General features: G+C 40.2%; 1 protein-coding gene across 4 annotated transcripts in view; it reads left to right on the top strand.

The window, feature by feature from the left end:
- Positions 1-14437, top strand: part of RFX3 (regulatory factor X3) — a 282021-nt gene that overhangs the window by 125028 nt on the left and 142556 nt on the right. For 3 of the 4 annotated variants that reach the window (XM_044265973.1, XM_044265970.1, XM_044265971.1), the window contains exon 2: positions 1540-1664. In XM_044265973.1, coding sequence (XP_044121908.1) covers positions 1548-1664 — 117 coding nt within the window. In that variant the 5' untranslated portion in view covers positions 1540-1547. Of the gene's footprint in view, positions 1-9; positions 86-1539; positions 1665-14437 lie in introns of all 4 variants that reach the window. The other variant, XM_044265972.1, reaches the window with a different exon arrangement.

The raw sequence follows: 14437 nt of genomic DNA, 5'->3' as shown, positions 1-14437 counted from the left end.
AACTTTCAGCCTCGTTTGGAAAATTGGGAGACCTGGCACCTACAGCTTAGCCTTCCCACCAATTCTCAACTTCTTGGAGCTGAACGTTAGTAGCTGACCCAAATGAATGGGGTGGTGGCTACAGTCTCCGTCACTTCCCTCTTTATAAGCTTCCAACCATCTTCCGTCTGTGTGCCCAGGGTCCCTCATCTGTAAATGGAGGAAGTCAACCCTCCCAGTCATACTGGGTCGTTACATGGATTAATTTGCTTGTACGTTAACATGTAGAGCATTTGGGGGATCCTTAGCTCTTGGGACCAGGCCTAGTCCCATGGCTGTTCCTGTCACCTTGAGTGAGTCTCCACCTCTCTGGGTTTTAGTTTCCTCGTGTATAAAACAAGAAGACTGGATGAGATGTCCTCAGAGGCCGCTTCTGAAATCAAATGAGATGATAGAAAAGGTTTGAGGGGAAAATTGGAAGAGGGCACGCTGTGACAAAAGATGACGAGGGGCTTAATTTTCTACTTGAAAGAACTGGATACTCCTCCAGAATATTTCTTAGGGAAAATTAATGTTCACCATACTGTTCACAGATTTAAACCATAGTGCAGTATTTTTATCAAACTACCAATTAAATATTGTGTCCTCAAACCCCCAGGAAAGAAAATTAGAATTCTGGGCCCTGCTCAGTAGCAAAGAAATTAATATTTATTCCATTGACTATTGGAATAGCAAAAGGGAATGTTGAGACCAGGAGGTCTGAGGAAGCACACCTGTCAGAGGACATGCTGCAGAATTTACCCTGTGCTCACAGGGCAGGCATACACGAACTAAAAAATGTGCCAGGTTGAACTTTCAAGGGAGAGGGTAAAATTCTGTCTTTGCTTACAAGTCGCATTTCTATAAGAGTAGTCCTCTCCGTCTTCAAAATACTAAACGTTGATAGTCTTTGGCTACCTTTGTGTAAAATCAAGGTTGATTTTCCTATCAGTCATACCAAAGGCAGAGCAAATTAGTGAGCCTGACTGATCCTTTGGTTAAAGTTTTGGATAGACATTCCTTTTTTTTTGATAACAGCGTAGTAAGTGAGAGTTCGAAAGGATGTTCGAAATAATTTATTCTAAATTGTACAACTTTGATAACATCTTAATGGCCAAAAAAGTGTCTAGAAGGTGACATTTTATGACATATTTATATCCAGTTAGGGATTTTGTACTGAAAATTGAGTATCTGGAAATAATTTTGGACTAGAGTTTATGATTTGATCAAACCAATTTATAATGGCTGAGAGCTAAGGAAGGTAGATTTCAATGAAGTTCAACTTTTATAGCCCCAGAATGAGAGATGCTAAATGTTTTTTTTTTTTTTTTTAATGTGATTTGGTCATTTTCTACATTTATTTAAAAAGTGGTCAGACTCTAACCATGCATGGAAGATCAGGGTGGTGTGTTGTCGTAAGTACACTCGACGCGAGTTGGAAGTTACTCCCGGTGGTAGAGGACATCAGGAACAACGCGAGGCGCGCGTTGACAACTTTATCTCTGTTTTGCTGCATTTCAGAGACCATCATGCAGACATCAGAGACCGGGTCGGACACAGGTTCGACAGTGACCTTACAGACATCTGTGGCCAGTCAGGCAGCAGTGCCTACCCAGGTGGTGCAGCAGGTGCCCGTCCAACAACAGGTAAGGAGCTGTTGTCGTCAGCGAGAATGCTGAGCCTCTCCCTGGGCTGTCTGTCCCTCAGGTGCGTTCTGGCCCCAGGGGCGCAGATAGACGGAGCTCAGCTCACAGGTTAATTCAGCAAATGTTTCTCGAGCCCTTTCTGGATGTGGCAGATTCTGCCCATGCTGGGCTGTAGGGATGCAAAGAAAAGTGTCCAAACCATGATCCCTATTCTGGAAGCGTCTCTTGACTCCTGAAGAACCCCTTTGTTTCTGCCTTGACCGTCCATCCTCCTCCATAGGTTCTTCTCTTCTCCCCTCTTAACTCTTTACCACAACTCCCTTTTCCTTTCATACTGAAATATCAGCAATCGTAGTTGCCTATAATTGGCTCATAAGAAGTAGTGCACAAAAATGAGAAGTTGCCTGTACCCTCCAGGCAAGGATTTTGCCTTTGTGATGATTTAGAAAATGCCTGGGTACTTTGGTGACTAGAAAAATACTGTTGAACGAAAATCAAATTATCATAAAGGTCTGGAGATCTGACTCATCCCCTTTTAAAAATTGAGAATGAATTCATCGTCACATGTTTACTACAGAGCTTATTCATGCTGAGGACACTCGGCTTGTTTTGGAAAGATACTGACGAAATAATGCCAGTTCATGGTTCTAGAGTGTGGATTGGGAACACTTTGGTCTGTCATTTCTTCCAAAGAGCGGTGAGAAAATAAAGGGGAAAGATCATACAGAGCATTATCTTGAGACTTGCGATTTGCCTGCAATTTCTTAGTATCAAGGAGAATCTTTAGCAAACATCGCTCTTAAAATTATAGGAAAGCAGCTAGGGAAAGGGATGGTTTTCCCAAGTGGTAGACAGAGGTATTTAAGTTAAATTCTTTTTAGGAGATAGAAGTGGGGTGGACAGGAACAGTGCTGGTATCCAGGAGAAGCTTTTTAAAAAATTTCCTGTATGTTCCTTTTCGCAACAATCATGTTGTATTTCCTGATTATCTTACCTTTTTGTTTCTTTCTGAAGATACTAATATTTTTGAAGTTGTTGAAATTTTTTTCTTTACTGTATATAGTCTGTTTCCATTCAAGCTACTTTGTTCTTTGTTTTGTTTTTGGAGTTTTTTTGTTTTGTTTTGTCTTAGCTTTTTTTTGTTTTTTGTTTTTTTGATTTTTTTTGGTCTCCTTTCATTCTTGAAGTTTTTCTTTGCTGTCTGATACTCTTTGGCTGTTTATCCATATTTAAAGCATGAAGATAAACAGCTGATGTGAATGCCTGGGTGGGTCTTGTTGACTTCAACGTAGGGTCATCTGACTGGGCTTTTTAACTGGGTTCCTTCCCTCTGGTGTTCAGTATCTGAGTTTTCTCTCTTGGGCTGTGATAATTTTAAAGACGACTCCTACAGCTTCCTGTTCAGAGGGGGTATACTTGTCTGCCTGAGAGCTGAGTAGGGGAAGAAGATTGGATATTACTTGTCTTAATTCACGTAATCCTTTTTTCCCTATGGTATCAGCTGTGGTTGGTCTTCTGTGCAGAGATTAAACCAAAGAATAAATCCCCAAACTGTCATCGATGTTCCAGAAGGCACCCATCTCACTGTGTGCAATGGGTGGAGAGACTCTGATTCCTGATTAAATAACGTCACTTTTTGTATTAAATACATAACCTTTTATAAAAAACAAAAATTGCTACCAGAAGCAGAAAAGCAGTATCACCAGCATAAATAGAAAAATCATACATACGCACACTCACCTTGTTCCTTGTCCTCATAAAAAGTAATCTCATATGCACGTGGACCCCACTTTGGGAAACCCTGCATTCTGCCCCATGGCTCGTTCCCAGCGGGCATATTTTTCAGCTCCTCAAGTTAACTCTTTTCTCTAGGACATTCAAGGCAAGTGATGCTTTACATCCCTTCACACCAAGCAAAGAAGGTGAGAACGCTCGTTTTCCTTTCTTCCCTTTTTTAAACTAGAAAAGTGTCACATTTGATGCTTTCTAGTGCCTTTTTTTTCTTTTTTTGAGACAGAGAGTGCACACACCTGAGAGTGCAGGGGAGGGAAGGGGCAGGGGCAAGAGAGAAAGAGACAGAATCTTAAGCAGGCTCCATGCCCGAGTCCTGGAGCCCATCAGGGTGGGGCTCCATCTTAGGACCCTGAGATCATGACCTGAACTTAGACCAAGGGTGAGACACTTAACTGAGCCCCCCAGGTGCCTCTCCCTAGTGCATTTTCACAGGGTCTCTGTAGATATATTTTCTACAACTGATAAGATTATTGCTGAAGTAATTTCTTACTGCTCTTCAGTTCCCTATAATCTCTGTATTGTTAATGTGCTGATGTCATCTTGAGTTTTCAAACTGCAGTGGGATCTTCTAGCCTTTATCACTGACCCAGGATGAATATCGAAATCATGGCATTGATGTCAAAGGTATTTCCTTCTGTTGGTTCAACTTTTATTGTGTCCTTGCTTTGGCTACTCTGATGTGAAGAGATCTAGAGCTAAAATTTTTTAAGTCGAGGCATGTGATATTATGTTGATTAAAAAGTTGAAATGCCAGAAAATTTTAAAATCTAATATGTAGTTTTGTTTAAGATCTAATATGTAGTTTTGTTTCCACAAAGCACAAGGGTTCTAATCTTGCTGAGTAATCCGTACCAAGTAAAATGTTGATTCTAAAATGATTTCTGTGTTTTTTCATTTATTCCGTGTGAGCTCAAGAATCAACCTTCCACCTTTCCTTAGACAGTTTGGTTTAGGATTAGAGAATTCTGAGCAGTGATTACAGGGTCTTGTTGTATCAGATTTCTTACATTCTCTAATTTTTCATCATTTCTCCGGACATAGAGTCTCAGCTTCCAAATATAGAAATGGTTGCTCAATTCAATAAAATCTATAAAAATATTCAAATTCCGTGTTGATTAGATATTAGAATTGTGATATTACTCCTCATCGTCTTTAGAAGAGACTTTTTAGACGGATGGTCTCTACAGACTATGGCTGGAAACCAGCTCTTCCCCTTTGCCTTCCCTTTGCCTTGAGTCATTTGTTAGAGTTTCTTGTAGATGATTCTTCAAGTTGGTCATTTGATGCCTAAATCCAAGAGGTCTTTGACCCCACTTGCCCTAAAACTGAGTTAAAAATCCAGGAGAGGGAAGGAGGAAAATGTCTTCCACTATTCCCTTCTCTCCCACAGCCGTCCAGTCTAGATCGTTTTCAAAGCAGAGCCCCACTAACGTCAGAACTTTTACTCCTCGTTGTCATCTTGGGCTTCGGGTAGTCCGTGATTCCTAAACCACTTTAAACCAGGGCTCTAAGACTTTCTTCTCCCTTTCATGTTCCCCAAGTTTAACTGCCCCTCCGAGTACAGTTCGTACTTTATCTACAGTCCCTGCCTGTCTTCCCCCTTCCTTAGAAAAAGGCACACATCTTTTCTCTCAACGTTGGCAACTGTGTTATCCCTATACCACTTCTTGGAAACATGACATCCCAGATACAGCGGAGCCCTGGGGTTGAGGGGCTTCTGTTTGAATTCAAAGAAAAAGATCTTTTGTCAAGTTACTGTCAACTTTGAGTTTTTTTATTACCAGAGACTGTGTTCTATATCTTTTCCTGTGCAGGGACTTTATTTCTAGCAGGTCTTTAGTATGTAAGCGGGACATTGAAACCTCTTTTTTTTTTTACGTAGATAAAAATTCATTTCAAAATTATAGGCAGGTATAATGCCTATAATTTGGTTTTTCTGTAAGTCATCTATCTGGACAGTGACTGTTATATATAATATGAGATACAGAATGAATATATATAATATGAGATACAGAAATGAATAGAATATCTATATTCAAGGTATATTGTTTCTTTTTGGTTAGTATCAGTCTAGCACATATTTAACATTTTCATATAAGTTATGGTACATCCTGGCACGTGAGCAGATTATCCCTGTGGTCCAAGGGACAAACAACATTTTGTTTGGGAAACAGAGTCAATCGAAGTTGGCAGTTAGGTTCTAGGCAAAGGGCAGTCTTCAAGAAGATTACCGTTCAAGAAGGATAAATATTAAATGAATCCCAGTGGATCTGTTTTTTATGGGTATCTTTCGGAAACAGATTTTAGGAAAGGAACTTGAACATGGTACTCCTGAGATCCTCATGTGAGATCACGGTTGTGATGAGGGGTCATTTTTATGCTTGCTTCTATTTGCCATATTCCCATGATACCTGTCATATATCGCCACAACCAGAAAGAAACTGTGATGATTAGCAGTGTACCCGTGAGAAAGTTCTGGTGGTAGAAGCAGTGAATAGTGATTAAGGGGGAAGAATGATTGCCTATAGTATATTAAATCCATAAGAGAATGTAATGTTGGCTTGAAATTTGATCTGTAATATTTTAAATGGGTCCCTTTTCTAGTTTGGAGAGCTAAGCCTGAAGTAGTCTACACCATTGGTTCTGTCTTTATCTGTCTTTTCTGTTCAGGGTCAAGAGATTTGCTTTCTGTGCACCCTAGCTTTGATGGACATCAATAGAATTCTTTTCATTTGAGACCATTATCTTATATAATCAACAGAAACAAAGACATTTTTCTGTGGTTCACTCTTATTTGGGACTTGATTCCCACTGGCTTGCTTCCCGAAGGGGACACTATTCTCCTAATTAAGATTGTGGCAGACATCCTAAAAGATGGGGTTACCCTTGAAAATGAATTCCTGTTGAATGTCTTTTTTGTAGAAAAACAAAAGATAATGATTTTAGCTCTTGAAGAGCATATTCATTTTATTTTTTTAGAACCAGAATTGCTAATTTTTTAGTATCTGATATGAAAAGGTGTTTCGAAGGAACATGCTGATTTACAATAGAAATAAATTTTGCTGTCCCAATCCAAAAATGTAGGCCTTTTAGTCGAACATCTCTACTGAATATTTGTTAAAAAAAAAAAAAAAAAAAAAACCAAGAGCTCTACTATTTAAATGGTTGAGTAATCATATGCAGTGATTCTCTGTTAAGTGATTTGAAAAATAATTTTCTTGTCTGGAGTTAGATCGTTATGATCAGTTGAGGATAAGGTAGCTGCTGAGGGATATGGCCGGCACTGTGTTAAATACCAGGGTCTCAGAGGTGGTTTTACATGGTACCTGACTGTGGAAAGCCAACTTTTGAGGGAGATAGATGTTATTATAGGATTGGGTACAAAGTACCCCAAGAATAACGGTGGAGATTGTTCTTGGGAGGGAAGGTCTGTAGTGTCTTCACAGTAGGTATGACCTTTGAGCCACGAGCTCAAGGAAAAGTTGGAGCTCTTAAGAAAAACAGACTGGAAGAGGGTGTATTTCCAAGAGGGAAAAGCATCAAAGAGCTCAAGGGAAACCAGGGAGTCTGTTCTGGGTGGTGAAGGATGAGAAGGGAGGGATGTAGAAGAACCTCTTAGAGGAAGTTGAGTCAGATGAGCCACTTATGGTGTCTTTGCCTCTGTTCCCGCCCTCGTGTTTTCATTCTTTACCTTCTTCAGTTGGTATCTCTCATGGTCTGGTCCCCCACTGCCAGTGTTCTTGAGAGACACATCTGTCCTTGTCTGCTGTTTCCCTTTTATCCAGCCACTTCTTCACTCTGCGAAATTTGGGTGCTACCCATACAGCTGTGGAGACTGTGCCCTTTGGGCAGAACCAAATCCAACAATATTCTCTAGGATCTTTCTGGATTTTTCTTTGACACTTGATACTGTTAACTATTCTATATCTCTCTTGTTTCCCTTTTCATTCTTGGAGGGCTACCTCATCAAGGAAATCAGGTTTCATAGAGGTGGAGAGACTGATATTCATAGTTAGAAAATACAGGTTCAAATCCTGGCCCGAGCTCTTTTCTGGCTATATGCTCTTGGGCAAATTACTAAGCTTTCCTGAGACTAAATTTCCTCATGTATAAAATGGGGATAATCATATCTAGCTTATGCTTGGCTACAAATATTAAATAATGTGTTCATTAAATAAGGTAGTACCTGGTATTATATAATAAGCCATCAATAAATTTGTTATTATTATTATTATTTTACTATTTTTGTTTTCCTTGTTCTTAGTAGTATTATTGGACTCTTCTAATTTGGGGATTTTTTTACCCCCTTTCCTGTAAGGTTTGGCCTTTGGCCTTCTTTTGTTGCCCTCATTCTCAGGTGATCCTTCCTCCACAGTTACTTTGGTTTTAAAAACCTGTTGCTTTCATTTTCTTCAGTAAGCATGGACCTCTGATCCTTCTTCGTGTTATTCTGGCTTATGAGTTAGGGAGGCTCAGGCTCTAGATCAGAACGGAGACCATGTGGTCTGATCTATGGGGCAGTATTGGCATTCTCTACCCATGTCAATGGGTACCCATTGCAGTTGCCATAGCGATTAGAGAAAATGCCAGAGGATTTCTCAGTAAATATCAGGAGTACCTCCAGTATTTTACTCAGTTCATGAAATATGATAATTTTAGATCCCGGGGCACCTGGGTGGCTCAGTGGGTTAAGCCGCTGCCTTCGGCTCAGGTCATGATCCCAGGGTCCTGGGATCGAGCTCCGCATGGGGCTCTCTGCTCAAGGGGGAGCCTGCTTCCTCCTCTTTCTCTCTGCCTCTCTGCCTACTTGTGATCTCTGTCTGTCAAATAAATAAATAAAATCTTTAAAATAATAATAATTTTAGGTCAAGTGTGATATCGTGGTAGGATATAAGAGTTTAGGAAATGAAGGTAAGAATATTATATTAATAATTTAGCTAGCCTGATTGGAATTTGGGTTTCTAGTTGGAAGAGACTTAAATTATTCATTTATTGCAACTATCCCAAAAAGACCTTCCAGAGTTGAATTGCAGAACATTTTCTTCTTCAATAAATCACTTAGTTGTATAGACTAAGTTTAGTTGATTCCATAATTTTATTCCTAGGGATATATGATGTTTCCTGTGAATATCTAATTTGCTTATCAAACCCATCAATTCCAACATCAGGATCTTTTTTTTTTTTAACTTGAAGATATATAAAAATTTCCCCATGAGTAGAAAGTTGAAAACTTTGAGATAATTGGCACTTATGTTATCATATAATTTGAACAAGGTGGCACATAATTTAAACAGAGCACTGGCCCTCTTTGCCAAAGCAAATCAGAGGAATTCTTTATCTGTGCTAAAAATGCACTTTCAGTGTAATAGATCTCAACATAGCTGAGCCTCCTTGCCATCAGTATCTGAAAGAAAGAGAAGCTTCAAGGTCCAAATAAAAACTATTTATAGCCTGAGCTGGTCAAGGAAGTCTTTCCAGAGGAAGTGATTTTTAATCTAAGAACGAAGAATAGAGGTAACCAGTGAGGGAATAAAGGGGAGTGTTTTCTGAGGTTGGAGGAAAGAGGGGAGACAGACAAGCAGTGAGACATGAGCTGGGGTCTAGGTGACTCCTGGTCTGGCAGTGTAAGCTATTTAAGTTCTAAGTAATAACGCCTTTTGATTTTTAAAAAAAGATATATCTGTTTATTTGAGAGAGACAGTGCATGCACATGCATGTGAGAGCACGGAGGGGAGGGGGAGAGGGAGAGAGAAACTCTAAGCAGACTCCACACTGAGCGTGGAGCCCGACACGGAGCTCAGTACCATGGCCCTGGGATCACGACCTGAGCTGAAATCAAGAGTCAGACACTTAACTGACTGTGCCACCCAGGCGCCCAGTAATCGCTCGTTTTGACGTTGACCGCCATTCAGTTTTGTCAGATATCCAGTGACAATAACAGATCCAATAAGGTAATTGCCATTTACTGAGCTCCTGTAGGCCAAGCACCATGTGCTTGGTGCTCAGCCTGTCATTTCCAAGTCTTGTAATGACCCTGTGCACTTAGGTTCTCCTTGCCCTCGAAAGCAGTTCCTGAGATGCCTTTGTGGGAGCTGTAAGAACATACGCGACGCAGTTTGTGAGTCATCTCTTCTCCTGGACTCTTTCAGAGCAAGATGGACTGTTCATCAGAGTTCTTCAAGCTCACTAATACCAAACCAGCATGTCAGAAGGTTAATTTCATGGAACACTTAACACCGATTTTCTATCCATGAAAAATGATCATTTTGTTCTTCCTTTGATCCAGAGCTGATTTTAGAAATAGAAACACACGGAATGCCTCTTTATTTTCTTTAAAAATTTGGGTTGACATGCATCACAGCCATTTCTTTTTTTTTTTTTTAAGATCTTATTTATTTATTGGACAGACAGAGAGCACAAGTAGGCAGAGAGGCAGAGAGAGAGAAGGAAGCAGGCTCCCTGCTGAGCAGAGAGCCCAATGCGGGGCTCGATTCCAGGACTCTGGGATCATAACCTGATCCAAAGGCAGAGGCTTTAACCCACTGAGCCACCCAGGCGCCCCGTCAAAGCCATTTCTTCAGAGAGACTCCAATGCTTCGTTTTCCTTGCACACAGCCCTGACTAACTGATGGATTTCCCATTTAGAGTAAATCAGAGCCGCCCTCTTGGTTCTGGCTGCTGTGTTGCTCAGAGCTAGGTTGTAAACCCGATGTTTAAAACGAATACACCTTCCTTTAGTCATGAATTTTTTTAGCCAGGAGTCACATCAAAGTCCTCCGACTTTAGAGCCTGAGCTCCTAAGCTCTACCCTACAGAGATAAAGCAGTCAGGTGAGTTATATCAAGATCCGCTGTTAAGTGGCATAATAACGGTACTGAACATGGCAGTCCCACGGCAAAGGACATAATATACTTTATGTCAAGAAGGATTGGTTTTAGCTTTATGAATCGCCGTGCATTTTTGAGAAATCCCACAAAGCAAAACTCGCGAAGGAAACAGGTGCATCTGGACTCTTTGAGCAACATAGGCTATTTGAGCAAAATAACTAGCAAAAAAATTATAAACCTTGAACTTCTGAAGCCTTCTCTAAACACAGATCATAAATATAAGCAATTAGTAACTATAGAACCTTGCAAATAAAAGAGGGAAAGTGATACAGTCCATGTAGATATTTGGGGATATTGTGTATAATTCTTGCAACTTTTCCAGAAGTCTGAAATCATATCAAAAGAAAAAGTACTTGAAAATTGATACCAGCCTTAGTTTCCCAGTCTGTTAAGGGATAATTGAATTACTAGTCCTAATACTGTTTTCAGGAGACATGGGTACTTATTTAGTATTTTGCCTTTTTTTTTTTTTAAGATTTTATTAATTTCTTTGACAGACAGGGATCACAAGTAGGCAGAGAGGCAGGCAGAGAGAGAGGAGGAAGCAGGCTCCCTGCTGAGCAGTGAGCCGGATGCGGGGCTCGATCCCAGGACCCTGGGACCGTGACCTGAGCCAAAGGCAGAGGCTTTAACCCACTGAGCCACCCAGGTGCCCCAGTATTTTGCCTTTAAATAAGTAAAACCTGAAATTCTGCCCAATAGTTACACATATGTTAAGGTGTAAGACTTCTTCAGAAAAGTATCCCAAATTTAAAATATTTTGCCTCACCTCACTGAGTTGAAGTTTTATTTTTTTAAAAGATTTTATTTATTCATTTATTTATTTGACAGAGAGAGAGAGAGATCACCAGTAGACAGACAGCTGGGAAGCAGGCTCCCCGCTGAGCAGAGAGCCCGATGCCGGGCTCCATCCCAGGACCCTCAGATCATGACCTGAGCCAAAGGCTGTGGCTTAATCCACTGAGCCACCTTTGCACGCCCCGTCCCCGAGTTGAAGTTTTAAATAAAAGGAAAGAAAGAAAATGTAGAGGAAAATCAGTTTTGAGGTTTTGGTCACACTCTTCACATTCCCCATCAACTCTCCAGTTTTGATAATGACTATCAAGCAGGTACATACATACATACATACATATATCCATGTATAAACAAGCAAGGCTGATCAATACATAAAATAAAAGATGAGTAAAAATTGGTGATATTCTCAAGACTCTTAAAAATACAAATATGTATAATGAATTGATGATACAATGGAGGACAGCTTAAATACCTGGCTGCTACAAAATGCAAACTCCGTTATTCTCAAGAAAATAAACAAAAGCATTAGAAATTTGAAATTAGGTCATAAACTCAACAAAGATAATTAGCCCATTTGTGGCTTTGATTTTTCTCTTAATGAATACGGGTATATATCCAGTTCTATGAAGGCCGAGACAACCATTCCCATCTTTTTTTATTTTTTTATTTTTTTTTTATTTGACAGAGAGAAATCACAAGTAGATGGAGAGGCAGGTAGAGAGAGAGAGAGGGAAGCAGGCTCCCTGCTGAGCAGAGAGCCCGATGCGGGACTCGATCCCAGGACCCTGAGATCATGACCTGAGCCGAAGGCAGCGGCTTAACCCACTGAGCCACCCAGGCGCCCAACTATTCCCATCTTAACTGGGAGGAAACCTAAGTTCATCAAATCAGTTTGATTAGCAGGCTTTAAAAAGTTAAAGTATCCAACTTAATATTATGGTTGACATGTTAATTATTGGTTGGGGAAGCAGGTAGAACACTGGTTTTTTATCAAATAAAAAGGTATAGTTTTTCATCCATTAATGATCCTAATTTTTAAAGATTGCTTTAAAAGATTATATAATTAGGGGCGCCTGGGTGGCTCAGTGGGTTAAGCCACTGCCTTCGGCTCACGTCATGATCTCAGGGTCCTGGGATCGAGCCCCGCATCGGGCTCTCTGCTCTGCAGGGAGCCTGCTTCCTCCTCTCTCTCTCTCTGCCTGCCTCTCTGCCTACTTGTGATCTCTCTCTGTCAAATAAATAAATAAGATCTTTTAAAAAAATTATATAATTTATATATAATTTTAATGAGCATCAAAAAAGCAGGCCTCAAAACTGAAAACAGTAAGACATGGGGTTTCTATTTCTGGTTTGCAAGTTGATCAGGCTGTTTCTCATAAATCTACGTAGCTATCCAAAGCCATAATTTTTTTTTTTTCTTTTTTCCTTTACTACTTGGGGTTTTGGCTTTATTAAGTCGTAATAGCTTGGGATCCTATTCAATCTGTGCCTTCTGATTATTAGCAATTTTAGCTTTTTAAAAGTAGTAGGATTGAGGAGGATAAATTGAATAAGAAAAAAATACATTGGAAAAGATAGCACTTGAAATATAAGAAGAAAGGTGAGTCTTAAAAGTGTTTTTCAACATAATTAGGTTTAAAAAGGCTGTCCCATTTGTGAATCTCAGTGTAACTTTGTATCTCATCACTAGCAGTTAAATCTATATAGACAAGCAAACAAGAGTTGTTTTTGTGAATAAAACTATATGTACAGGTTGAAATAACAGAACAAAATTATTCCTGAAGTTTTTGGAAAGTGATACTTTCCAATGAATGAACCTAAGCTTTAGTTCTCAGTGATGGTAATTTTTCTGAATTTCTTCTGAAACTGACCAAACCATTGATTACAGTCCCATTTATGACCCTTGATAACATAATTATTCTGTGCAAAACCATTTTACCAATGATTTTTTGTTGTTGTTATTATACTTATGATGAAGGCTTTTGCCTTGACATTGAGGCTCACTAAGGTGTGTTTGTTCCCTGTGGTTCATCGATCTTGTAGATGGTTATGCATTTAAAACTCATGATTACTCTTAATTTTCCCCAGCAATTTCATAAATACATTTCACAGAAATTGAGTGTTTCTATAGCTACTTATTTTAAGTAGATATTTTAAAATAACAAAGCAAAAAAGCATCAGAGATGTTGAGGAGCTCCACTGGGCCGGCGGGGCGGGTGGCGGGGGCGGTTGGCTCAGAGAAGCTAGTGTAATAAACCCATCGTTTTTCAACCAGTCAGTGTAAAGACAGATAGGACTGATGCTGTTAATAGATCTCAGTAGACAGTTTATTTCACATACGGAAACTGTTTTTGGTGTTTGAGCTTAAATCATTCATAACCTCCTTTTGGTTGGTGCTTCTCATGAAGCAGTAATAAGGTCATCCTAAAGTTTTGGAGATGGGGGCTAAAGGAGGAGGGCCTTGAATTTGATCTCAGGAGGCGTGAGTGAGTTGGAATGCTGGGTCTGTCGTGGGTCCGCTGTGTCGTTCTGAGCGAGCTGCTTCAGCCTGCCTGCCCTCCACTTGCCATCGCTCTATCCCGGAGCTCATTCGGCAAACAGTGATCGGGTGTCTGTTCTGTGGCAGGAACTGTACTTGCTCCTGGGACAGGAAGAACTTTAAGGTTAGGCCAGAGAAGACTGACAGGTAAACAGAAATGACCCCAGAGAAGGCCAGTGCCTGCAGCCTATGGTGCTGTGGGAGCAAAGAAGAACAAGGTGTCATTTGCAGGTGAGTCAGTTGGTGGGAGGGGCCAAAGCCAGAGACTTCCTGGATGAGTCCCTCCTCGCCTGAGTTTCCTAGTCTCTGAAACAGGTAATATACCCAAATTGTCTGTAGAATCAAAGGAGAAATATCTTTGTAATGGTGCTTTGTAACAGGCGAAGCATTTTGTAAATATGAAGGCAAAGTTACTGATTCATTGTATCAGACACTTTGCTAGAAACTGTAGGTGGGAAAAAGATTGCAAAGAGCAGGGTTTCTTAACAGGTGATTTATGGATATTTCCTCAGGAGCCTACTGTGTGCGTGTGTGTGCATGTGCGTGTGTGTGTGTGTGTGTGTGTGTATTTAGGTAATCCTTATAATGAAACTGAATTTATTGCAGATCGTCTGAATTACTGCGTTATAACAGATTGATGTTCAGTTGTCAATGTGTTCTTTTTTAAAAAAATTTTAAAATAGATTTTATTGTTTAGAAAAGATAGAGACAGACACAGAAGAGAGCACAAGCACGGGGAGAGGGAGAAGCAGGTTCCC

The sequence above is a fragment of the Neovison vison genome, chromosome 9, assembly GCF_020171115.1.
Source record: "Neovison vison isolate M4711 chromosome 9, ASM_NN_V1, whole genome shotgun sequence".
In the NCBI taxonomy this organism is placed as follows: Eukaryota; Metazoa; Chordata; class Mammalia; order Carnivora; family Mustelidae; genus Neogale; species Neogale vison.
Note: the sequence above shows the minus strand (reverse complement) of the source record. Positions and strands in the feature narration are given on the sequence as shown.